General features: G+C 36.6%; 1 protein-coding gene across 6 annotated transcripts in view; it reads left to right on the top strand.

The window, feature by feature from the left end:
- Positions 1–25,605, top strand: part of MNAT1 (MNAT1 component of CDK activating kinase) — a 215,818-nt gene that overhangs the window by 23,890 nt on the left and 166,323 nt on the right. For all 6 annotated transcript variants that reach the window (XR_009518332.1, XM_060004451.1, XM_060004447.1 and 3 more), the window contains exons 2-3: positions 22,082–22,234; positions 24,517–24,590. Coding sequence is in view for 5 of the 6 variants with exons in the window: in XM_060004451.1 (XP_059860434.1) it covers positions 22,082–22,234; positions 24,517–24,590 (227 nt within the window). In the remaining variant the exon portion in view is untranslated. The remainder of the gene's footprint in view (positions 1–22,081; positions 22,235–24,516; positions 24,591–25,605) is intronic.

Genomic DNA, 25,605 nt, shown 5'->3' with positions numbered 1-25,605 from the left:
GTTGTTCTTTTTTTTCAAATCAGATACTCATTTTTTTTTTCCTATTTCTAATTCTATTTTTCATTTTCCCCTCCTCTTCCTGTTACATAAATCATCTGCTCTCTTATCACATAGCAAATTACTATTTCAGTTTGAGTTAGTGACTTGAAGTTTGTAGCATTATCAACTAGGAGACCATAATCTCTTTGTTAGAAATCTCATGCTTAATTCTTAGGAGGAAAAACCTTAAAGAGTTCTTTGATGTAATTACTATGCTTTCTGGGCAAGTCTCATCTTCATGAGAAAACTTTTAGTTCTTTATTTCAATGCCTTATAATGGATCGTTGTTGATTTTAAATAGATTATCAAGAGAGCAAATGTTGGAAAGAATTTTAAGACATTTCTGTGGTAAAATAGTTCTTTGATATGGTATTCTTTAAGTGGTTTTTCTATGCGTTTTATGTATGCTTCACCAAGAAATAAATTGAGACTACCACACTTGGCTAGAAATTTTTATTGAGCTGTGGTATTGTACATAAGAAAAATTTAAAAAAGAGTACAAAACATGTTTCTTCTAGCCCAGTTTTTTTTTTTTTTTTTTTTTTTTTAAATTATTTTGGCTGTGCTGCGCAGCATGTGGGATCATAGTTCCCTGACCAGGGATCGAACCCGTGCCCCTTGCATTGGAAACTCAGAGTCTTAACCACTGGACCGCCAGGGAAGTCCTTCTTCTAGCCCAGTTTGCAGTTCAGTTTATTACTTGCTGTACAGAGATAGATTATTCTCATATATAGACTTACTGAAGCCAAAAAAACCTCATCTAGTACAGTTTCTTGATTTTAATGGATGAGAGAGGATAGATTTTTCTTTTAAAGCTGTTGAGTGATGAAACTTTGCAAATTCAGATTGGCCTCTTCCTCAGTTTAAGTTAGTGAACAAGGAAGCCAATAGGCTGAAGTAGCTCTAATGCTTCGGTGGCCTACTAAGCAAATCAAAACCTAAGCTTGTAAATGCCTCAAGGTGAAGAAATTGAAACCTAAGGACAACCCATCACAAATACCAGCTAGGCTTTAAACTATAGCCAGTCAATAATTTCCTTGCTTTGCTTCCTTACTTTCTCTATATAAGTCTCTCCTGAGCTCCTTTTGGTGGAGTGCTCTTAGCCAATACCAGTTTGGTGCTGCCCTGTTCGAATCGATTTTCGCTCAATTAAACACTTAAAATTAAAAAAAAAGTAAGTTAATGAAGTTAAAAAAAGATCTAATGAGTTGATTTAATCAGTTCTCATTGGTGCTAATGAAAATTTCTTACTGGGTTTCAAATGGGAACAAGTATTTTTTTTTTTTTTTGGAACAAGTATTTTTATTATTCATCTTTAAATTGATTTATGATGAAATGGCCATTGCTGCGTTGCTGGTTAGTACTTCAGTTTTTAGTGACTGCAATAGCTACAGCCTGTATCATTTTATTTTTTAATTTCTTTAAACATCTTTATTGGAGTATAATTCCTTTACAATGGTGTGTTAGTTTCTGCTTTATAACAAAGTGAATCAGCTATACATATACATATATCCCCATATCCCCTCCCTCTTGCGTCTCCCTCCCACCCTCCCTATCCCACCCCTGTAGGTGGTCACAAAGCACCGAGCTGATCTCCCTGTGCTATGAGGCTGCTTCCCACTAGCTATCTGTTTTACATTTGGTAGTATATATAAGTCCATGCCACTCTCTCACTTTGTCCCAGCTTTCCCTTCCCCCTCCCCGTGTCCTCAAGTCCATTGTCTACGTCTGCGTCTTTATTCCTGTCCTGCCCCTAGGTTCTTCATAACCATTTTTTTGTTTTTAGATTCCATATATATGTGTTAGCATACGGTATTTATTTTTCTCTTTCTGACTTACTTCGTTTCTTTTTATGGCTGAGTAATATTCCATTGTATATATGTGCCACATCTTCTTTATCCATTCATCTGTTGGCCTGTATCATTTTAAATGACTAATTAAAGAGGAATGGCTTATTATTTTCTAGCATGTGCATATATGTTAATTTCTTAGAATCATAAACTCTTTGTGTTGGAAGAGATCTTGGAGAGCATCTAGCCCATGTTCTTATTTTATAGATGAATAAACTAGGGTACGAAGTGGTTGAGTGATTTGTCTAATCTTCCTTGACTATTAAGCATTTTGTATGCTTGCCTCCACTGTGATTTAGTAAGGTTACAGACCTTAATGTCTGATTTCAGCTTTTACTTGGTTAAATTCAGTTTATGAATGTGTTGTATCATCTACTCTCCTACTTAGTTTAAGTTATCAAGCAATGAAAACTCAGAATTTATGGTGAGTAGTAATTGAGAAGAATCATTTTTCTAAGCCTGTCATTATCTGTAATTTAGAATTACAATGACCAGGAAGCAGTGTTAGTATAAGAATAGTTTAATACATCCATATTAATCTGCCTGGCAGAATATAACATTTTAACATACCTTTTAGATCCCCAGTGATGGAAAAAAATGATTAAATTACTTATTGTCAAAACAAAGAACTGCTTTGGATATGGTTGTTTAATAAGCTGTTTTGCTTCATGTAAAATAGTTTTGCTTAAGCTCTGGAGATACAGTCACATGGATTTACCTTTCGGTGACAGTTGTTTACCATCTGGGTTTACATTTAATGCAGGTGCTGGTGACAGTTTGAGATTCTTGACTCATTGCCCAGAATGGGAAATGATTGGTTTTGCTAGCTATACACAGTACTATCTTTTATTTTGTTATATACATTTTCAAATTTTTTGCCAGAAATGTGTTTATTTTATTTTCATATTTATTTATTTATTTGGCTGCGTGGGATCTTCGTTGCAGAATGTGGGATTTTTTTAGTTGCGGCATGCAGGATTGGGAGTGAGGAGTCTTAACCACTGGACCACCAGGGAAGTCCCCACAGTACTGTCTTTTAATGTTCACTTGTTAATGCCATTAAACCTGACAATTATTCTCTCTTTATAGTGTTATGAAAGAGTTGTTAATGGTATGATATATCTGTTAAAATACTGTATGTATGTAAACTACTGTATATATGTAAAATGAAAAGTTTATGTGTACATGGTATTTATTGCAGTAATGTAAAGTTCAAAAATAGAAAATAAACATCAGGTTTATACATTTATACACATAAATCGTGCAATACTGTCGAAGCTGTCTTTCTTGAGGATCTGCTCATGTTCAGTACATTCTTCCTTTTTCCTTGTTTATGTCTGTATATTTAGGTCTGCAGTAACAGTGACTGAGAGACTTACCGGGTGGCGTAGTGGTTAAGAATCCGCCTGCCAATGCAGGGGACATGGGTTCAAGCCCTGGTCCGGGAAGATCCCACGTGCCGCGGAGCAACTAAGCCCGTGTGCCACAACTACTGAGCTTGCGTTCTAGAGCCTGTGAGCCACAATTACTAAACCCGCATGCCACAACTACTGAAGCGTGCACGCCTAGAGCCCATGCTCCACAAGAGAAGCCACCGCAATGAGAAACCCGCGCACCGCAACGAAGAGTAGCCCCGGCTCACCGGAACTAGAGAGAAAGCCTGGGTGCAGCAATGAAGACTCAGCACAGCCAAAAATAAACAAGTTAAAAAGAAACAAACAAAACCCCCCTAAAAAACAGTGACTTAGATTGCTAAGGCATCCTCTCTTGTCTGTTTATCAGATAGTGAACCTAATTGTCTTTTGACTTTGTACTGTTTACTACCTGTAAGTCTAATAAATAGATAAAGCTTATCACAAACAGTTACAAGTTAATGGGCTATTTGATTTTAGAACCCATACTCTTAGCTTCTTGTTTTATATTGAATTAAGGAGTGTGAAGACATTCACTAAGACATTAGAGTTGAACTGAAGAAAATAAGGAAGATTTGAGATAGATTTAAGAGATAAATTGAAAGTATTTGGTGATTCTGTTGGCTATGAGGGTAAGAAGGCATTGTCTAAGATAATTCTCACTTTTGGGATTTTGATGATTAGGTGAAGAATGGAATTTTGAAGAGTAAGTGAATTTCTTTATGGAAAAGATAGGGAACATGTCAGTAAAGCAGCAGGCAAATAAATTACCAGTGGTAATAGCTGAAATGGTGGGTCTTGGGGTCTGGGCCAATTATGAAAGGTAGTGTAACTAGGGGTAAACTGTAATTAGAAGAGGAAGGAAGTATCAAAGGGGTAGGAGGTCTGGATGAGATTCAGTGGGGCAGTGTAGGTAATGAGATTGAGAGCTAGAAGTTCAGAAGGTTGTGGCCAGAGTTTGGAATATAATTAAACAGGCTGCTATTATGTCCAGTGCTGGAGAAGTAAGAGAGCTAAACAATAGACAAAAAATGTTTAAAAGACTAAAAAAATAGAGCATTCTTAAAATTAAGATGATCATTGGAAAACTGAAGCATAACCAGAGTAGTTCGTTTCTGATGGCTTCTATTTACAGTTAAATCGAGTACTAAATAGAAAAATCTTATCCTCTATTCAACCTATGATATACTGTGCTGTGGTAAAAAATTTGAACTTTATTTGTACTATGTGATTTTAGCAGAGGTTCAGTCTAACTTTAAAGTGTAGAATTCTTTTCTGCCTTTATACAATTTAAAACCTGTAGTCTTAGAAAAAAATATTTTAAATCTTGACATACAAAAGTAGAAGTATAACCTGAAAATGATTATTTTTTAAGGAACCTCTTTTTTCCCCAATATTTGTTTTTGGTGATATCTTAAGATGATGATGTAGTTAATATAAAAGGATTGCATCTGTTAAATAGTACAAAGTACCCCCTCCCCCAATTTCTGGGTACCTATCTTGTTTTTCACAATCTTTTCAAGAAACTTTCAGATATAGGACAAATAATAAATCACTGGATAGTTAGTACCATTCATTATATGAGTACTATTTAGATTTCATTTTGGGGAGGTTTACAGTTTAATAATTTAATTATTAAAAACAAAATATATTGGGTATATACTTGTTAGAACTCCAAATATGTTACAGTTGAAATTTGAAACAATAAAAACTGAGAGAATAAATGTTCTTTAAGAAATAGGAAATGTTTCAGATAGTATGGAGAAAGTGTGGGGACTTAGGAGTTCAATAATAAAAATGAATGTAGATAAATCGAGTTTGAGAGTTTCTGTTTTAATAAGTTGTTAAGGTTTAGGTTCAGAGATCTGTTTCTCTTATAGTAAACATTTTTAATATAGGAACAGATCACGGAAATGGTTTCCATATGCTTCGTGAGGTGTTAACAATGCACTTTTGGATTGGAAATGCAATATAAACCTAAACTACATTTTGGAAGGTGAGTGGAGGAACACTTCAATGGTAATATGTACAAGAAACCCTTGTACTTGGTGGATTTGTGACTTATGGTCTTGTGAGTTTCTGGTACATGCAAATACTCCCTCACAAGCCTGGCATCTAGACACCTTGCTCTGTCTGGCCAGCTTACTGCAGCCTTAGTCGGTCCAGTATTTCTTTTTACTACATTTCTTCCCTCTGGGTTCTTTCCTGGATACCTTTACTTTTGGGAGAAATGAGCCCAGTTTTGAGACCTATTCTAAGGGACTTAAGATATATAAAACAGAGGATGGTTGTGGGAAGCCCCCAAAAAGAAAAAAAAAATACAAGTGGTAATTATCTGTCAGACCCTTCTGGGTTTTCTAATGATCTTGGAGACAAGAACAATTTAGTTTTTGAATTATGATTCACTTTATTTCTGCTTGAGGTTGAGTATATAGTATTATTATATTATCCATTTACGAACAGCTCCAGAATATATGTGCTTAAAAATAGTAGAATGGTTGTCCTTAATGATATCTGTAATTTTGAAGAGTTGCATGTTTAATAACTTTCTTCTTGGTTGACTTCTAAAAGTCTTGGTTGACCTTTAACATTTTTTTTTTGGTCTTTGTAAGTGATAAGGCACACCGAAACACAAGGAGAAATTCTAATGGATTTTTGAGAGTTATATCTCTGAAAAGGATTTCTCTAACCTTTCTTCGAGGATAATGACAAAATCTTTCAGGTGGAGGTAGGGCAAGAGGAGGATTAGAATAACCTAGGAAGGTTTTAAAAAGTACTGTTACTCCTACAGAAATGCTTATGGTGTCCTAGGCATAGTACTGAATGCTCTTTATTCATTATCTCAATTAATCTTTATAATAACTCTAATTGGTTAGGTGCTATTAACATCCTCTTTTTGTGGGTGTGAGAATTGAGGCTTACAAACTTTAAGTAACTTACCTAAGGTAAAAAAAACTAGTAAACGGCTTAGCCTGGATTAAACTAGGTCTAATTGATGACAAACCTCTGCTTGTAAATCACCATGCTATAATTCACTTCTTACAAACCCTTTTTGTGTTTCTCCTCTATTATCAGAGAGGGGGTGATGACAAGGCCATGTGCATTTTCAAAGAGTTATCCTAGTTTCTGAGGAAATAGTGTTGAGTTTACATTTTTAAATCTTTTTTTTCATACAAAAAGTATGTATAGAACACTAATAGCTTAATAAATAATAATAATAAACCAAGCACGTTTGTATCAAATACTTACTACCTAGATGAAGAAGCAGGATATTACCAATAAATTTGAAGCCTCTATCCTTTTTCTATCATATTTCCTCTGTCTCTCATAGACATGACTGCTACTCTGAATTTTTGTGTTAATCATTCTTTTTTTCCTTTTCTTTATAGATTTACCACATATTGCTGCTCTAATTTAGTTTTGAATTTTATGTAAGTGTATGTATTGTGTATATGTTCTTTTTCTAAATATTTTTTGTGTTAAAAAATAACATTAAATTTACCATGTTTACCTTTTAAAGTGTATCGCTCAGTAGTGTTAAGTATATTTACAATGTTGTATAAGAGAGCTCTAGAATTCTTTCAGCTTACTGCACTGAAACGCTATACCCATTAACATTCATCCCCACTCCGCCTGCTCCCCAGTCCTTGAAAATCACCTTTCTATTTTCTGTTTCTCTGAATTTTGAGAAACAGAACTTAGTTACTTCATGAAAATGGGTTCATACAGTATTTGTCCATTCGTGACTGGCTTATTTCACTTAGCATAATGTATTCAAGGTTCACCCATTTTGTTGCACAATTTTCTTCCTTTTTAAAGTCTGAATTCCACTGTATGTGTATAACACTTTTTGTTTATCCATTCAACCACTGATGGACATTTAGGTTGTCTCCATATTTTGCCTATTGTGAATAATGCTGGAACAAACATGGGAATACAGATATCTCTTTGAGATTCTGATTTCAGTTCTTTTGGATATATACCCAGAAGTGGGATTTCTGGATCATATGGTAATTTTTAATTTTTTGGTGGGGAGCTGCCATGCTGTTTTTCATCTTTGCTGTACCATTTTACATCCCCACCAGCAGTGTATGGGGGTTCCAATTTATATATGTGTTCTTTTTCAACTTTGTTCATTTAGCATTGTGTTTTTTTATAAATTTATTTATTTTTTGGCTGCGTTGGGTCTTCGTTGCTGCACGTGGGCTTTCTCTAGTTGCGGCGAGCCGGGGCCGCTCTTCATTGCGGTGCGCGGGCTTCTCATTGCGGTGGCTTCTCTTGTTGCAGAGCATGGGCTCTAGGTGTGTGGACTTCAGTAGTTGTGGCATGTAGGCTCAGTAGTTGTGGTTTGCGGGCTCTGGAGCGCAGGCTCACTAGTTGTGGCGCATGGGCTTAGTTGCTCTGTGGCACGTGGGATCTTCCCAGACCAGGGCTCGAACCTGTGTCCCCTGCACTGGCAGGTGGATTCGTAACCACTGTGCCACCAGGGAAGTCCCTAACATTGTGTTTTTTTTTTTTTTTTTTGCGGTACGCTGGTCTCTCACTGTTGTGGCCCCTCCCGTTGCGGAGCACAGGCTCCAGACGCACAGGCTCAGTGGCCATGGCTCACGGGCCCAGCCACTCCGCGGCATGTGGGATCTTCCTGGACTGGGGCACGAACCTGTGTCCCCTGCATTGGCAGGCGGACGCTCAACCACTGCGCCACCGGGGAAGCCAACATTGTGTTTTTGAGTTACAGTTTTGAGATTCATCCATGTTGATGCATATGTTGTAATTTGTTTATTTCCACTGCTGTATAGTATTCCACTGCATGATTTTATAGTATTTTATTTATCCATTCTCCTGTTAATGGACATATGTGTTGTTTCCAAATTTTGTTTTGCTGTAGGAAATATTTCCGTAACATTCTTGTACATGTCTCCTGATTCACATGGTTTAGGTTTTCTCCAGGATATATACCTAGGATAGAATTATTAGGTAGTAAGGCATGTACATGTTTAATTTTACTAAGAAATGCCAAATTGTTCTCCAAAGAGGATGTCTAGTCTACACTCCTATAGGCAGTGTGAAAATCTAGTTTTGTATATCTTTGCCAACATTTGATATTGTCAAATTTTAAAATTTCTAAAAATTTTTAGATGTGAAATGGTATTTTACTTTGATTATACAATGTATTTCCCCGATCGTTCATCTTTTCATGCTTCTCGGTAGTCTCTGGTTCCTCCTCTGTTAATACGTGTTTAAGGTGAGAATGTGACCACTTTTTGCTCTATTTTTACTGCTGTCACCTTGGTTTGAGTACCTTCATCTCTTGTTTGGATTATGATACTAGCCCATGACCTAGTTTAGCTGCTTTTGTTCATGCCCCTCTTGTCTATTTCCACACAGCAGCCAGGGTGATACTTTCAAATAAATAATTTATGTTACTTCTCTGCTCTAAGCCCTGCAGTACCTTCCCATTTCACACACAGTAAAATCCAGGGTCCTTATACATAGTGTCTCTTCTGTCTTATATGATCTTTTTCCAGCCTCTTTGATAGGCTCCATGAGGGCGGCGATCTTTGTTTTGCTCACTGAGGCATCCCCAGTGTATCCAACAGTACCTGTCACATAGTAGGCACATATTTATTGAATGAATTTGGATTTGGCAACAAAATAAATGCCATTTTTATGGTATGTAGATTTTCCTTAAGAGTATTTTTGTTTTCTGAATAAATAGGAATTTTCTGTAAAACAAAAGAAAAATGGAGAGCAATTTTATACTTTCTTTCATTTATGCTGAATGGTTTTATTTTCCCTTGTTGAACACTTTAGATGAATTAACACATTTTTAAGGGGTCTAATATTACTTTTGATTATATGTTTTATAACTTATCTAATTATCTAATTATTTAATGATAATTAGATAATTTAAGATCAAAACTAGATATGTAGATCAGAAAATCAGATTGCATTATTGGTTTCATCACAGAGATAATCTCATTTCATGTTAATAACAAATGAGACAATCTGAAAGTAAAAAGTCAGCTTGAGAGTTCTTGGTTGTATTCTAGTGCAGAATGTGGAGTGCTAGGCTGCTAGGTTGAAATGAAGAGTAATTCCAAGGCTCTGAGCTGGTTGAATAAGCAGATGAAGAGAAGAAGGCAAAGTTCAAGAGGTATTGTTTTTAATGAGATTAAATTGTGGTAGACAGTAGAGGAACTTTGAGAGTTGGAGCTGTTACGTTTGATGTAGTGAGTGGAACTTTATTGTACCAAGGTGTTACATTCATTCAACTGGTATTTGTCCTGAAACACAGGGCTTGGGATACGGTAATGAGCATAACAAATGTGATCCCTGTTCTTGTTGAATAATCTAGTAGGAGAGACAGATATTAAACACAATTAACAAATGTAAAATTATTGATTTTGATAAGTGGGCTACAAAGAGCAGGATGTGTGTCCGTTGGAGTTCAGTCAGGAAAAGAAAAACCCACCCTAGTTATTTTAAGCCATTAGGAAATTAATGTGGGCAATTTACAGACTTACAAACCTGTTAAAAGGACTGGAGCAGTAAGGGAAGGGCAAATGCTGCATTTCAGGAAGTCAGGAAAGAGCAGGAATTGTAGCAAAACTGCTGCTAATCTGTTGTCTGTATCATTGAAGTGGGTGATTCTTAGGAGAACACCTGAAATCTAGTTCCGAGGGTCACAGTTAAAGCCATTGTACTAGATGTGATCATCTATGGAGGGAGAAGAGTGCTCAGGATATAACTCTGGGTACTTCAACTTTTAGACGTCTTACAGATGTGGTAAGAAGGCATCTCTAAAGAAGAGACATCATCTGATGGATAAGATCTTTTAAAAGATGGAGAGGTCAATTTCTAATAAGAATTTTGGTTATATTATGGCACAAATGAAGGACTTAGCCTTGGATAAGAGGGACAGTTTTTCAGTAAGAGTCTTTGTGAACAAATGACATTTGGTGTGAGCCTTGAATGCTGAGAAGAGTCAGCCATAGGAAAATTGGGGAGAAGAGAGTTTCCGGCCCTGAAACTTGAATGATTTTGCATGTTGGAAGGACTGAAAGAAGACAGGGGTAAATTGGTAGGGCATGAAGCTGGAGAATTAGGTTGGGGTCAGACCATGTAGGGTCTTCAAGGCTCTGGTAACACATTTTTATTTTACGCTCTTTAACATGAGACACTATTGGGTCATGAACAAGGGGGTGAAATGAGCTAATTTCTAATTTAAAAAGATTATCCTATAGAGAATAAATTTGGGGGAAGGTGGTGGGTGTGCGTTGGGGGCAACAGTGGAAGCAAGGAGAGCAGTTGGCAAGCTGTAGCAGTTCTTCAGACAATAAGTGACAGTGGCTTGTAGCAGTGGAGGTGGCAAAAAGTGGGTGTCATTTAGCATGTATTTTTGGTGTGAAGTCAGTCGGTCTTGATATCAGTTAAATCAGAGGTCCCCAACCCCTGGGCCATGGACTAGTACCAGTCTGAGGCCTGTTAGGAACCGGGCCGCACAGCAGGAGGTGAGCGCCTGGGGAGCCAGCGAAGCTTCATCTGCTGCTCGCCATCGCTTGCATTACTGCCTGAACTAACCCGCCTGCCCCCCACCCCCCGTCCGTGGAAAAATTGTCTTCCACTAAGCTGGTCCCTGGTGCCAAAAAGGTTGGGGACTGCTGAGTTAAATGTTACTGCTTCATGCTTGTTCTGCCCAGACACCTTCAGTGGTTTGTTTTGATTTGTTATAAGATCCTGAGTCACTATTCAGCCCAGTTATTTATAGAAGTATATTCTAGTGGAAAGATTAGGATGAGAAACAATGTAGACTTAATAAGTGTAACATCCATACAAATGGTTAGATGGTTGTGCCTAGTCTGCTGAGCTTAATGGTCTGGGTTCCGGACAAGACCAGAGAAGTCTGAGAATTCATTCTATTGGCAACAGCCCAAGGAATACTGGGCAGGCCTCAAGATCTTTGCTGGGCCTAACCTGGTGATATTGGGTTTGTTTTGATTCTTTATATAAGATCCTGAGTCACTGTTTAGCTCAGTTAATGCTTCATGCTCGTTCTGCCCAGACACCTTCAGTGATTCAGTTTTGGCTGCAAACCTGTGAGGGATTATTGACCATGGTGTGAATTGACAGTTGAAATCTGGGGACCCAAAGTGATACTACATTCCTCTTATTAGAATGAGGGTGTATGAGAATCAGATTTATTATTATCACCTAATAATAAATAGCGTTTGGGCTCAGATTTAGCTCACAGTGGGTCTGTATTCTCACCTGGTAGTCATTTCCTTGGTTCCCAAATGTATAATTGGAATGGACATACATGGTGTTTGGCAGAACTCTCAGATTGGTTCCGTGACCAGTGGGGTAAAGGCTATCATAGTGGGGAAGATCAAGCACCAACCTCTAAAACTGTACCTTCCCCCATCCTGGGAGGGACAGCAGTTCATCTAGTCTGGGGTTAACATACATTCGGAGTATAGGTGTGCTTTTCCTGCTCATAGGGCTGTAGCCAGCACTACTGTCTGAAGACTTAACACAGTGTTTATTTTACCAATATGGTATCTTGAGCAACATTTTCTCTTACCAAGAGTCCCACTCTGTAGGAAAAGATACGTGACTGTGAGCCTAAGTTCATGAATTCACTGGTCCTGACACTAACTGCTCCACTCTTACTCCTCTGGATTGGTAGAGCAGTTTTAATGAGCTCATAAATGCAACTAAGGTGCTGGATTGGAGGTGATACTCTAAAAGGGTGGACACCAATCCTCCGTGATGCTCTCTGTACCCTAAATATTCATATGGATATGACCATTATTTTGGGCATCCCTAACAGGTAAAATACATCAATCCTAGAACCAAGAGATGGAAGTGGGAGTGGGTTCACTTAATGTTACACCCAGTCATTACTTGGGGAATTTGTGCTTTCCATCCATGTAACTTTAGGCTCTGTGGACTTAGAGATCCTTGTTTCTGGAGCTGAAAGTGCCCCACGGGGGACAGGGTAAGAACTCCATTAAACTTTAGTCCATGCCTAATGTCTGGTAACTTTGGGGTCCTTGTGCCAAAAGAAGAAAGGAAAAAAGGAGTCATCATCTTGGCAAGAGTAATTGACTCTGATCACCATCCCAATGAGGTCAGGGAAGAATATGACACTTAAGGGATCCACTAGGACATCTCTTGGTGCTCCCAAGCCTACTGTAGTAAATATATAAGTACAGTAGCCTAAAAAGTACAACCTAAAAAGAGAATGGTAAGCAGGCAAGCTGCCTAGACCAGCAGAAGTGCTAGTAGAGGGTGAGGGGAAACTAGAACAGGATGATGAGGATCAGTTATGGCCAGGAAATCAATGGCAGTATTGGGGCTGTAGTTTGTCCCTTTCTTTTGAAGGTTTCCCATGGAAACTAAATAAGTAGAATCCCTAAGAAGCTGTTCCCATCTAGGGTGAACTTAACTCTAAGAAGCAAGTGAATTTGCATGGTGCAATTTGCTTGTTCACATAATCCACTCATTTTTCTATAGCACTGTGTTTGTTACTGATTTGTAGAACCTTTTTATATAGTCTGAATATTATTTTTTATGTATAATGAAAAAGTAATTTCCTAGTCTGTAGTGAGTCTGTAACCAGTATTGTGTCCCCCAGCCTCCCATAAAAGCTTTTAATTTTGATGAAATTAAATGTATCAATCTTCTTTACATGGTTTAAAGTGTTTTAGTCACCTTTAAGAAATCCCTGTCCTGATGTCATAATTTCTCCTATAATCTCTTCAGTTTAAAGTTTTTTCTTTTATGTTTAGATCATTTATTCATATGGAATTTCTTTTTGTTGATAGTGTGAGAAACAAGGATCTAGTTTTTTTTCCCCTTCATCTAGAAAGCCAGTGGTGTCCTAACCATTTATTGAGTAGTCATTCCTTTCCACATTAATTTGCTACTTCTTTCCTTTGTAAGATTCCCATGGATGGATGTATTGTTATTATTTTTGTTATCCTCTATGCTGCTTTTTTTGGGAGGGGGAGGGTGTGCTGTGTGGCTTGTGGGATCTTATTTCCCTGACCAGGGATTACACCCAGTCCCTCGGCAGTGAAAGCTTGGAGTCCTAACCACTGGACCGCGAGGGGATTCCCCTCTATGCTTCTTTAACTGAAGTATATTTGGTCCTTGAAGTGTGCTTGGTATGTTGGTGGTACATAAATATATAGGTATATTTTTGGAATGTCAGTTTTACCTAGAGAATATGAAAAAATTTTTGAGTAATTGAATAACTGGGAATTATTTGAAGACATCTTTCAATGACAATAAATAGGATTGTATTGTGGAGTCAAATTGAGTTTTTATGAATTTTTAAGATAAAACATCATAATTTGAAGAAATGTTGACCTTGGGAGAAATGTTGACCTTATGTTGACCTTTTTTTTGAGACTATGTCCCCAGTCTTACAGGTGGTACATTTTTCTCTGCCATTTAAGAGTACTTTGATAGGAAAGGGTGAGAAGGACTGCTTTACATCCTTACATTAATTTTTTTTCCCCAAAGTGTTCTGTTTATTGTTCCATGTATAAATTGTGAGTATTTACACCATTGTTCTTGCTGTGATTTCTGCCTGGAATGTCATCCTTCTTTTGTACTTCAAAGCCATCAAATTCTTCAAGGCCCAATGCTGTTCAGCCTGTTTTCTGAGTCCGTCTCCAGCTGATCCTTGATACTGCCTCCTTTGAACTCTGGCCCTTATTAGTTCTTCTTTGCATTAAGTACTAGTTGTAATAGCTGATGTTTATTGAGAGCATACTATATGCCTGGTATATTTCTAAACATTTTAACTGAAATTAGCTGATACAAATCTCATCAACTCTGTGAGGCAGATCTCTACTTCCCTACACCTCAACCCCTGGAAGATACTATTTTTCTTTTTCACAAGGAAGTTGAGGCACAGTGATGGTTAATAATTCGTCTAGGGTTTCAGGCCTAACAAATGACTGAAGAGAAGGAGGCAAAATGGCTCCAGAATTTGTGCCCTTAATGGTGCTCTGTTCCCTCTCAGCTGCTCAGGAGTGAATCTACTACTGTTTTGACACTTAGCAGACACAACCTTGTCCCTTTGTTTTATGGACCCTTCGTCTTGCCATAGGGTAACACAAACTTTATAATTCACTGCCAAATGGATCTAAACCTTCTCATACCAAGTAGTTATATGATGGTTTGGATACTCTAGCATCACGGATAATGCTGTGAGATTTCCTGGATCTGAAGCTTTTGGGTTTGGCCAGATCTGGAACATTCAATTGGTAGAAAGATGCCCAGAAATGCCCAGAAATTAGGCGACATAGATTTCTAGCCTGCACTTAAACTATGACCTTTGACAGGTCATTTCGTTTAACTGCCTGTGGAAAGGGGAAAATAATATCTAACTCAGCCTTTATTTTTTAATCATGGTCTTTGTATAGATTTTTAAGCTTTTTAGAAGAACAGTTATATGCATTCAAAGTAGTATCATACTCATAATTTGTTAAAATAGCATTATGTTGGTACAAATTCAAAAGAATATATTATCAGCATAGTAAGATTGAGAAACAAAATTCTTAGCAAAATTTTTTTTTTCTTCTAAAGGACCCTTTCTTCCTCTGCATACCTGTATATATTTTTGTGCATACATGTATGTGCTTGTGTGTATATATGTTTAAATATATGTGCTTCTAAAAGTATTGTCCCAATTTTTTCAAATGCTGAAAATGGTATATTTTTTCTGGGCAAAATTACCATATTATAGAAACTTTTGAAGAGATCCTGGGGGTCTGTGCCTTCTTATACTTTGTATTGCTAATCCCATCTGTCATAGAGCATTCTATATCACATCCCTAAATATAATATCATAGGGTATAATATTCTTTTTTTTTCCTTTGGTCATGCCACGCGGCTTGTAGGATCTTAGCTCCCCAACCAGGAATTGAACCTGGGCCCTTGGCAGTGAAAGCGCTGAGTCCTAACCACTGGACCCCTGGGGAATTCCTGTGGTTATAATATTCTTGATTGAATTAAAGCCTTAAGGGTAAGTCTGTACCATATATAAAGTTTGTAAGTATAGGTGATATGGAAAATTTAAACTGATAAACATCAGTTATAGTGAGAGAAAATATATTCTTATTTGGAAAAAAAATTAACAACTTGTGTAACACCCCAAGGTATCTAGAATTATCCAAGTGGGAAGAAACCTTAGATATAAATTAGAATTTGACTTCCTCATAGTTCCTCATATTGTAAGAGACAAAGCTGGGATGGCAACCTAGGTCTTATGATTACCAACATGGGGTTTAATTATATCATCATATCTTTAGTAAATCACTTCAGTAAGTAATTTTTATGTGGTCAGTGGTAGTTTTATCTTTTTAAAGAAGTGTATTCTATAGACATAGAGAATGGATGTATGGATATGGGGGAGGGGGAAGGGGGATGGGATGAATTGGGAGATTGGGATTGATATATATATATATATACACTACTATGTATAAAATAGATGACTAATGAGAACCTACTGTATAGCACAGGGAACTCTACTCAGTGCTCTGTGGTGACCTAAATGGGAAGGAAATCCAAAAAAGAGGGGATATATGTATATGTGTAGCTGATTCACTTTGCTGTACAGCAGAAGCTAACACAACATTGTAAAGAAACTATACTCCAATAAAAATTAATTTTAAAAAAAGTGTATTCTAGAGTTAAAGAGTTGTCTTTGGTAAGAAAACTACCTTTGACGTGGTAAATGCAGGATTTATCATTTAAGGAAATGCATTCTAGAATAAAAACTTCCATGGCATGATCTTAGGACATGTAGGTAGTTTTTCACAGTGGTTTCACATATGTCCTCTCATTGGAGTAACATTTCTGGAAGAGAGTTAATTTAGGGATTATTATTGCTTTTATGGGTAAGGCAGTTGAACACTTAGGTGTTTTTTTTTTTTTTTAACCGTTACGTGGGCCTCCCACTGTTGTGGCCTCTCCCGTTGCAGAGCACAGGCTCCAGACGCGCAGGCTCAGCATCCATGGCTCACGGGCCCAGCCGCTCCGCGGCATGTGGGATCTTCCTGGACCGGGGCACGAACCCGTGTCCCCTGCATCGGCAGGCGGACTCTCAACCACTGTGCCACCAGGGAAGCCCAACACTTAGGTTTTAAAACAATCTGGGGAACAAGTCTCAAGCTTGTCTATTATTTTATTAATTGATTTTCCTTAGTGTTTATTGGATATTTAAAATGACGAATTGAAAATGTTAATAAACATTGAGCAAACATTAATATACTTCGCTTTAAAAAAAAAGTGACAACATTTTTATTTTTTATAGACTTATTTTTTTTAGAGCAGGTTTAGATTTACAACAACATTGAGAGGAAGGTACAGCGGTTTCTCATTTACCCATTATCAACATCGTTCACCAGAGTTGTCCTTTTTTTTTTTTCTTAATACCAAGGATGAATGTGTATTGACACATCATTATTACCCAAAGTCCATAGTTTACTTTAGGATTCACTTTTGATGTTGTACATTCTATGGGTTTGGACAAAAGTATAATGACATATCCATCATTATAATATCATACAGAGTATTTTCACTGCTCTAAAATTCCTCTGTGCTCTGCCTATTCCTCCCTCCATCCACCACCAACCCCTGATCTTTTTATCATCTCCGTAATCCCTTCTTGGCCTTCTGACTAAGATCAGGTATATTGTTTCCATAATTTTGCCTTTTCTAAGATGTCATATAGTTGGAATCTTATACTATGTAGGCTTTTCAGATTGTTTTCTTTCACTTAGTAATATGCATTTAAGCTTCTTTCATGTCTTTTCATGGCTTCATAGTTCGTTTGTTTTTAGTGCTGAATAATATTCTGTTGTCTGGATATACCACAGTTTATGTATCCATTTATCTATTGAAGGACATCTTGGTTGTGTCCAAGTTTTCGCAATTATGAACAAAGATTCTGTAAACATTTGTGGAGGTATTTGTGTGGATGTAGTTTTCAACTTCTTTGGTTAAATACCAAGGAGCATAATTGCTGGATTGTATGGTAAGAGCATGCTGTGTTTCATAAAGAAACATCAAACTGTCTTCCAAAGTGACTGTACCATTTTGCATTCCCCCCAGCAATGTATGAGAGTTCCTGTTGCTCCACATCTTTGTAAGCATTTGGTGTTGTCAGTATATTGCATTTTGGCCATTTTAATAGGAGTGTAGTGTATACCTCATTGTTTTAACTTGCATTTCCCTGATGCCGTGTTATGTGGAACATCTTTTCATGTGCTTATTTGCTATCTGTATACAGGCATACCTTGGAGATATTGTGGGTTCAGTGCCAGACCACTGCAATAAAGTGAATATTGCAATAAAATGAGTCAATAATTTTTTGGTTTCCCAGTATGCATATAAAAGTTATGTTTACACTGCACTGTAGTCTATTAAGTGTGCAGTAGCATTATGTCTAAAAAAAAGTACATACCTTAATTAAAAAATACTCTATTACTAGAAAATGTTAACTATCATCTGACAATGCAGTTGCCACAAACCTTCGGTTAGTAAAAACCACAATATCTGCAAAGTGAAATAAAGCAGAGCTCAATAAAATGAGGTGTACCTGTGTCTTCTTTGGTGAGTTGTCTGTTAAGGTCTTTGGCCCATTTTTTTAAGAAGTTTTCTCCCCCGTATATTTTAGATAACAGTCCTTTATCAGGTGTTTTTTTTCTCTTGACGTCATCTTTAGCAGAGCCGAAATTTTTAATTAAAAAAAAAATCCAGCTTATCAGTGATATCTTTCATGGATCATGCCTTTGGTGTTGTATCTATAAAGTCATCACCATACCCAAAGTCATACAGTTTTGTTTTTGTTTTAATTTATTTATTTAATTTATTTTTGGCTGCGTTGGGTCTTCGTCGCTGTGTGTGGGTTTTCTCTAGTTGCGGGGGTTACTCTTCAGGCAGTGCGCAGGCCTCTCATTGCGGTGGCTTCTCTTGTTGCAGAGCACGGGGCTCTAGGGACGCGGGCTTCAGTAGTTGTGGCCCACAGGCTTAGTTGCTCCACGGCATGTGGGATCTTCCTGGACCAAGGCTCGAACCCATGTCCCCTGCATTGGCAGGCAGATTCTTAACCACTGCACCACCAGGGAAGCCCCGAGTCATACAGTTTTTATCCTACGTTATACTCAAGGAGTTTTATAGTTTTGCATTTTACATTTAGGCCTGTGAGTTAAGTTTGGAGTTAATTTTTTAAGGGTGTAAGGTTCATGTGTAGATTCATTTTTTTCCATGTGGATGTCCAGTTTGTTGAAGAGACTGTTTTTGCTTCATGTGTTGCTTTTGCTCTTTTGACAAAGATCAGCTGAGTATATTTATGTGGGTCTATTTCTAGGCTATTTTGTTCCATTGGTCTATTCATCTATTCTTTTACCAATACCACAGTGTTTTGATTATTGTAGTTTTGTAGTAAATCTTGAAGTCAGGTAGCATCAGTTTTCCAACTTTGTTCTTCTCCTTCAACATTATGGTACCTATTCTGGTCTTTTGCCTTTTTATATAAACTTTAGAATCAGTTCGTTGATGTCCATACACTAACTTCCTGGCAATTTGATTGGAATTGCATTGAATCTATAGATCAAGATGGTAAAAACTGACAACTCAAAATATTGAGTCTTCCTTTCCATGAACTCTTTCTGTCCATGAATATCTTTCCATTTATTTAATTCTTTTTTAATTTTGTTCATAGGAGTTTTGTAGTTTTTCTTATATTGTACATATTTTGTACAATATCTTGTACATATTTTGTTAGATTTATACTTAAACGTTCAAATTTTTGGGAGCTAACATAAATGGTATTGTGTTTTTAATTTCAAATTGCACTTGTTCATTATTGGTACATAGGAAAGCAGACTTTTCGTATATTGTATCCTGCAACTTTGCTATAATCACTTATTAGTTCTAGAAGTTTTTTGGTTGATTCTTTTGGATGTTTAACATAGACAATCATGTCATCTGTAAAAAAGAGAGCTCTGTGTCTTCCTTTCCAATCTGTATATCTTTTATTTCCTTTTCTTGTCTTACTGCATTAGCAAAGACTTCCAGTATCATGTTGAGAAGGAGTAGTGACAGTAGGAGACAGTGAGAGTAGGAGACAGTCTTGCTTTGTACCTGATTTTAGTTGGAAAATTTCCAGTTTCTCACCATTAAGTATGATGTTAGCTGTAGGTTTTTTTGTATCTAGTCTTTGTCAAGATTTTTAATTGACTTCTTAGCTCTGGAAAAAGAAGAAACAAGCTGATTAAAAATCTTCACAGAGGAATATAAGCAGTTAAATATCCTTGACAGAAGAAAATAAAATCTAAAAATAAGTTGTTCAGAGAGAAAAGAGGGCAGGCACCATTCTGGTTTTTAAAAACAAAAGAAAACCATAAAAATATCTTTGGGGATGGGTAATAACTGAGGATTTGGGCTTTTTCAGCAAATTTTCCTATGTTCTGCAGAATATAAGATTTTGTTTGAGAAAGTTCCTAGCACTCTTGGAGGCAAAAGATTGCCCACATACTGCTCTTTTGGTTGCTCTGCTGCCAGATGAAGTGAACTAGCAATAAGGAACTTTTTCTTCTGTTCTTTTTTTGTATGACTAGTTTTCATGTATATAATCTGTAAATACATATATTGTAAGTATGTAGAAAAAGATCTGGCCACGTAAACATGGAACTTAACAGTTGTATGGTACATGTGGGAAGTGAGATGTAGAACAGAATGAAGTAGAACTTTGAGTTTTTTCTCTATATACTTCTATATTTGAGCTTTAAAAAAAGAATTATTTGTTCTTTTAGCAATTAAAATCAGAAAGGGAAAAGTATGGGAAAATAAATTATTTTAAAAAAACCTTAATACTGTTGAAATCCTTATGATTTAAGGTAGATTTTTAAAAAGTGGAGATGTAGAACTGATGGTGGTAACAAATTATATGTCTGAGATTACAATATGACTTTTAGAAATACTAAAGTGTTCTATATTACCTTGTTAACTGAATTATTGACTCCAAGACCTTGAAATATAGAATATTCTATGTATTGGCTCAATGGTTTTGAGTATTTCAGATGGCTCCTTGCCTATAAATATCTTTAGTCAGTGTAGTTCTAAAGTGTCCTTATTTTCAACTTCTCTAGTTGGATTTAATTTCCTCCAACCACAAAGATTAGGCAAAATGTACCACTCCCAATCTTCCCAATCCCAAGTGAATTTTCTGGGGTTTTGTTGATCTTGAATAATGACAACTATGATCTCTGTTCTTCCTCTTAGGGATTTTTTGCCTCTATTTTTTGATGGATTTTTTTCCCCTCTACTTTAAGATAGAAATATGCAAAGGTCAATGTTAGTATTTTACTGATAACTAACCTTAACTATTCTTATTTAGCTGTATCATTCTTCTTATTTAGCTTATTCCATAAATCAACTACATATTTGGAAGAAATCAACTTTTCCCTTATTTATTAGAATTTGTCCTTTTTTTTGTGTGTGTGTTGTGATGTGTTTAGAATAATAATAGGCTAAATTCCTGCCCTCCATTCTAGTGGAGGTTACAGAAAATCAACACATAAATAAATAATTTCATATAGTGCTAAGAAAGGAGTGATAGGGTTGGTATGGCCCTAACCTATGGAGTTGGGGGCAATATTACAATTGGAGGACTACATACCAAAATGTTTAAATGTTTGAAAGTATGAATCAAGCTACATCTTTAGTGCAGCCTTAGTTCCAACGCTGCTTCCTGAGTTCCCAGGAACCTGAATCTTTAAGACCCACAGGCTAAAGCAGCTCCTTTCTTCTGGTCAGCCTTTCCACTTGCTAGTCTGATTACTAGCATGGATCTGCTAGGGCAGGGCGGGGCCTGGACCCATCTAAAACAGTATATGAACTGACCCTGTCAATTCGCAGGAATCTTAATTTGCAGGAATCTCGTTAACTTTGCCAGCTTCTTTCTTTCCCAACTCAAGACTTCCAGGAAGTTCTAAGTTCTTCCCCAAATTGTACTACCCAAGAAGGGAGGAAAGAAGGGATGGAGGTATTTGGGAAACTTGGCTTGCCTGGGCAATCACTTTGGTGAATTTAGGACAGCCAGGTTTAACTGGTTAAAGATTTTATAAGTAGCCATTCTTTCTAGGATTTCTCAGGGCAGAAGCTGTGGTAATTTTCTCCTTTCTCCACATACTAGGTCACTCTCAGTTCTTTATCCTCTGGCCTGGGGCCTCCTTCAGCTAGCACCTCTCCCTTTTGAGTAACTGCCACTTACTCAATTGCTAACGGAACTTTAAAAAACTTCCTTACAAAGGCTGAAAGGGGAAAAAAAGTTTTTGTTTTAGTGATTATGATATGCAGTGTTCTCTAAAGTGCAGGCCCCTGCCAGGTCTAAGGGTGATACTGGACTGAGAGTGGAGTTGACCTTAGACTGCTCTTTTATGTGCCTCTTTGACTTCCCCCTGTCCTGCTATCTGAGTCCTCCCAGATCCCAAATCAATTTTTAAAAACTTGTATATTTGTTTAATTTGTAAAACTAAACTGGTAACCCTTGGGACACCTATGTCTGAAGTAGGCTCCAAATGAAAATGAACTTTTTTCCCAAAGGTTTTTAATAAGAGTTTAAGCAGCAATGATTAATTTTCCTGCCCCTCTGCAGCCCCCCCAAACAAAGAAACACCAAAACAAAGGCAAACTATATACAGAGTTGTTGCCGATTTGAATACTAGCTTAAAAGTTATATTTTCCTCCTTACAGGTGTGAAAGTTGCGTGGACTTACTCTTTGTGAGAGGAGCTGGAAACTGTCCTGAGTGTGGCACTCCACTTAGAAAGAGCAACTTCAGGGTACAACTCTTTGAAGATCCTACTGTTGACAAGGAAGTTGAGATTCGGAAAAAAGTGCTAAAGATGTAAGTGTTAATGTTTGAATGATTCAGTTCACAAAGAGGACTTTAACAATTATTTCTGTAATTGATACAATTATTTACTTGTAGAAATGTGGACAGTTTGACAAGTGAATAAGTATAAATTCATTTATGTAATTGTTCAATGTTAAAAAAATTATTAAGGTCTTAGAGAACTCAGTAATATTAATTATCTAATCTTTTTTTATTTGTCTGCGTCAGGTCTTAGTTGAGGCATGTGGGATCTTTTGTTGCGTCCCGCAGGCTCTTCGTTGTGGCGTGCGGGCTTCTCTCTAGTTGTGGCGTCTGGGTTTTCTCTTCTCTAATTGTGGCATGCAGGCTCCTGAGCGCGTGGGCTCTGTAGTTTGCGGAACGCGGGCTCTCTCTAGATGACCGTGCGAGCTCAGTAGTTGTGGCTTGCGGGCTTAGTTGTCCCACTGCATGTGGGATCTTAGTTCCCCTACCAGGGATCGAACTACTGTCCCCTGCATTGGAAGGTGGATTCTTTACCACTGGACCACCAGGGAAGTCCCTAATTATCTAATCTTTGTTAGAGAAGTGTAAATCTTTTTTATTAAAAAATTAAAAAAAGCTTTTTGGCCACTCCATGCAGCTTGCAGGATCTCAGTTCCCTACCAGGGATGGAACCTGGACCATGGCAGTGAAAGCCCAGAATCCTAACTACTAGGCCATCGGGGAACTCCCAGAGAAGAGTAAATCCTCCAAATTGATGGCTTCACAATTTATTTGCTTTATTTATTCTTTAATTTAATTAGTAAATATATACTGAGTACCTATTCTGTTCGAACAGTGTTATACATATTAGGCCCTCGAAAGGCTTACAGTACAGTAGCTTGGATAGCATAGACATAGACAGTAAAACAGGCAAACAAAACAAATATGTGATTATACATTGAGAAAAATGCTATGAAGTTAGGGACTGAATGTTGTTGTGAGTCAGTGATGTAAGGTAAGGCCTGAGGAGGTAACATTTAAGTTGAGATTGAAAGCTATTAGAGAAAAATCAGCATTAGCTACAATTTATTTTGATAGATCTCTCTGTGTGTATGTGAGTACATAAATATTTCTAATATTCTTTTTCACTTACAATTTAATTTTTTACTCTTTGTTAATAGTTTTGGATTTCATTTTGGATTTTCATTTTATGTTATAAGCCACTTTATTGTTTTTTATTTATTTATTTTTTTGTTCTTTCTTTTTAAACATCTTTATTGGAGTATAATTGCTTTACAATGGTACGTTAGTTTTATTGTTTTTTAGGTTTAAAGAATTAATATCTATCTATCTAGGTAGTCTACATTTCAACATTGGTCACCAATGTTTTAGCGGCATCTTTCTAGGTACTTTACTAGATAAAGTGTTACTTTATCAATACCCCAAGCTACTCTTTTAGTTTTTGGATTGCTTATGGGAGATAGTCTCTTAGATTCTTATCTTTTTCATTAAGCCCTCTCGTTTACTAATTCTTCACAGGCACACTTGTAATATTTATAGATTTTCTTGATCTAGCATCCTTTAGACTGTAACTGTCATGAAAAACAGGCAGGTGTCTTTTTATTTATTTATTTTTTAGAGAAACATTTTATTTGTTTATTTTATTTTTTAAAATTTATTTATTTATTTTTGGCTGTGTTGGGTCTTTGTTGCTGCACTCGGGCTTTCTCTAGTTGCGGCGAGTGGGGATTACTCTTCTTTGTGGTGCACGGGCTTCTCATTGCAGTGGCTTCCCTTGTTGCGTAGCATGGGCACGTGGCTCAGTAGTTGTGGTGCACGGGCTCAGTTGCTCCGCGGCATGTGGGATCTTCCTGGAGCAGGGATTGAACCCGTGTCCCCTGAATTGACAGGTGGATTCTTAACCACTGTGCCACCAGGGAAATCCCAGGAAGGTGTCTTTTTAATTAATTTTAGCTTTCTGGAAATTAGTGACTCTATTTATTAAAAGTAAACAATATCATAATTCCAATGATAGACCTTGTTTAAGCTCATTTCCCATTTCTTCAGTGTCCTAATTTCTTTATTTTTCCCTTAAGTCTTAGGATTTTACATGTTGTACCATTCTCTCCTGATTCTACTCCTTCTCTGTAGTCATAAGAATTTAAGAACAACATTCTTGCTGTAGTTACAAACCTGGTGTCAAGAAAACTGTTTTATGCTGTAAGCAGTCCTTTTTTACGTATCATGTATGAATTAGTAAGAACAAACAAACCAGTTAGTTACTATTGAAAGCAAATGATATGGAATATGTTCATTTTTTTCTTCTCTTAAAGATACAATAAAAGGGAAGAAGACTTTCCTAGTCTAAGAGAATATAATGATTTCCTGGAAGAAGTGGAAGAAATTGGTATGTTTTTAATGCTTATACTTTTGGTGTGCCAGCCTGTGTGCTTTTATCTTTTAGATGCCTAGGAGAACATCTCATATAAAAGTCTCTGACAGGTTTTGTTGTGGTAGCTGATGTTTACCTAATTATTTTGCATTGCACTTAAAGGACATACTTAAGTAATAAACATTTTGTCTTAGGAAAAATATGACTAATAGAGGTACTACTACTTTATAGCTGGGAAGCAAGGCTGTATGTGTATATATCATCTATACATTGATGATGTATTAGAGTAAACAAGAAAAAATATTCAGTTTTTTAAGAAATAGGGTTTCCATGGTGACTAAAGCCATAAGTTGTTTATCATCATTTATGCTTCTGTGCATGCAGTAATTTGAAAATACTTGGAAGCAGTTGACTGTTGAAGTGGCATTCTATTATTCAATGTTATTCTAGAATCTGAAGTTAGAATAATCTTAGTGCTTATTCTTTCTATTGTGATTAGTCAAAAAGAAGCGTTCATCAAAAGAAAGTATTGTTTCTGTTTTTTTAATAAGATGTCACAGATGTTAAAAAGTCTGAATTTGTTATACATCAATTAAAATAATTAATGTTGTTTTTTAAAAACTTGCCATAATATTACTCACCATAGGTTTGGAAATAATACAAAAATTAGAGACTATGAAAATTAGAACAAGATTAAGAGAATTAAACAGTTATCTTTTTATTCTTCTCTCAAACCTGATAACCAAGCTATACTCACATTATTTTGTGTTTAAAATATGATTATAATAAAATTTATCATTCTTTAAAATATTTATATATGGTAAATATTTAGAAAATTCAAATTCCTGAGGAATGGAGTATTCTAGTTCCTTTAATTTCTTTATTAACTAAGAAAAACCCAGAAAATCTTTTGTTTCACCTGTTACTGAAACTTTTCTAAAATATCTAAGTTCATTTATTATATCATAGCAAGTAGCATGTACAGACATAAGTTAGGCTTTTTCTGGGATCTTTTAGTGCCTTGGAGCCA

This window comes from Delphinus delphis, chromosome 2 (genome assembly GCF_949987515.2).
Source record: "Delphinus delphis chromosome 2, mDelDel1.2, whole genome shotgun sequence".
Classification (NCBI taxonomy): domain Eukaryota; kingdom Metazoa; phylum Chordata; class Mammalia; order Artiodactyla; family Delphinidae; genus Delphinus; species Delphinus delphis.
Note: the sequence above shows the minus strand (reverse complement) of the source record. Positions and strands in the feature narration are given on the sequence as shown.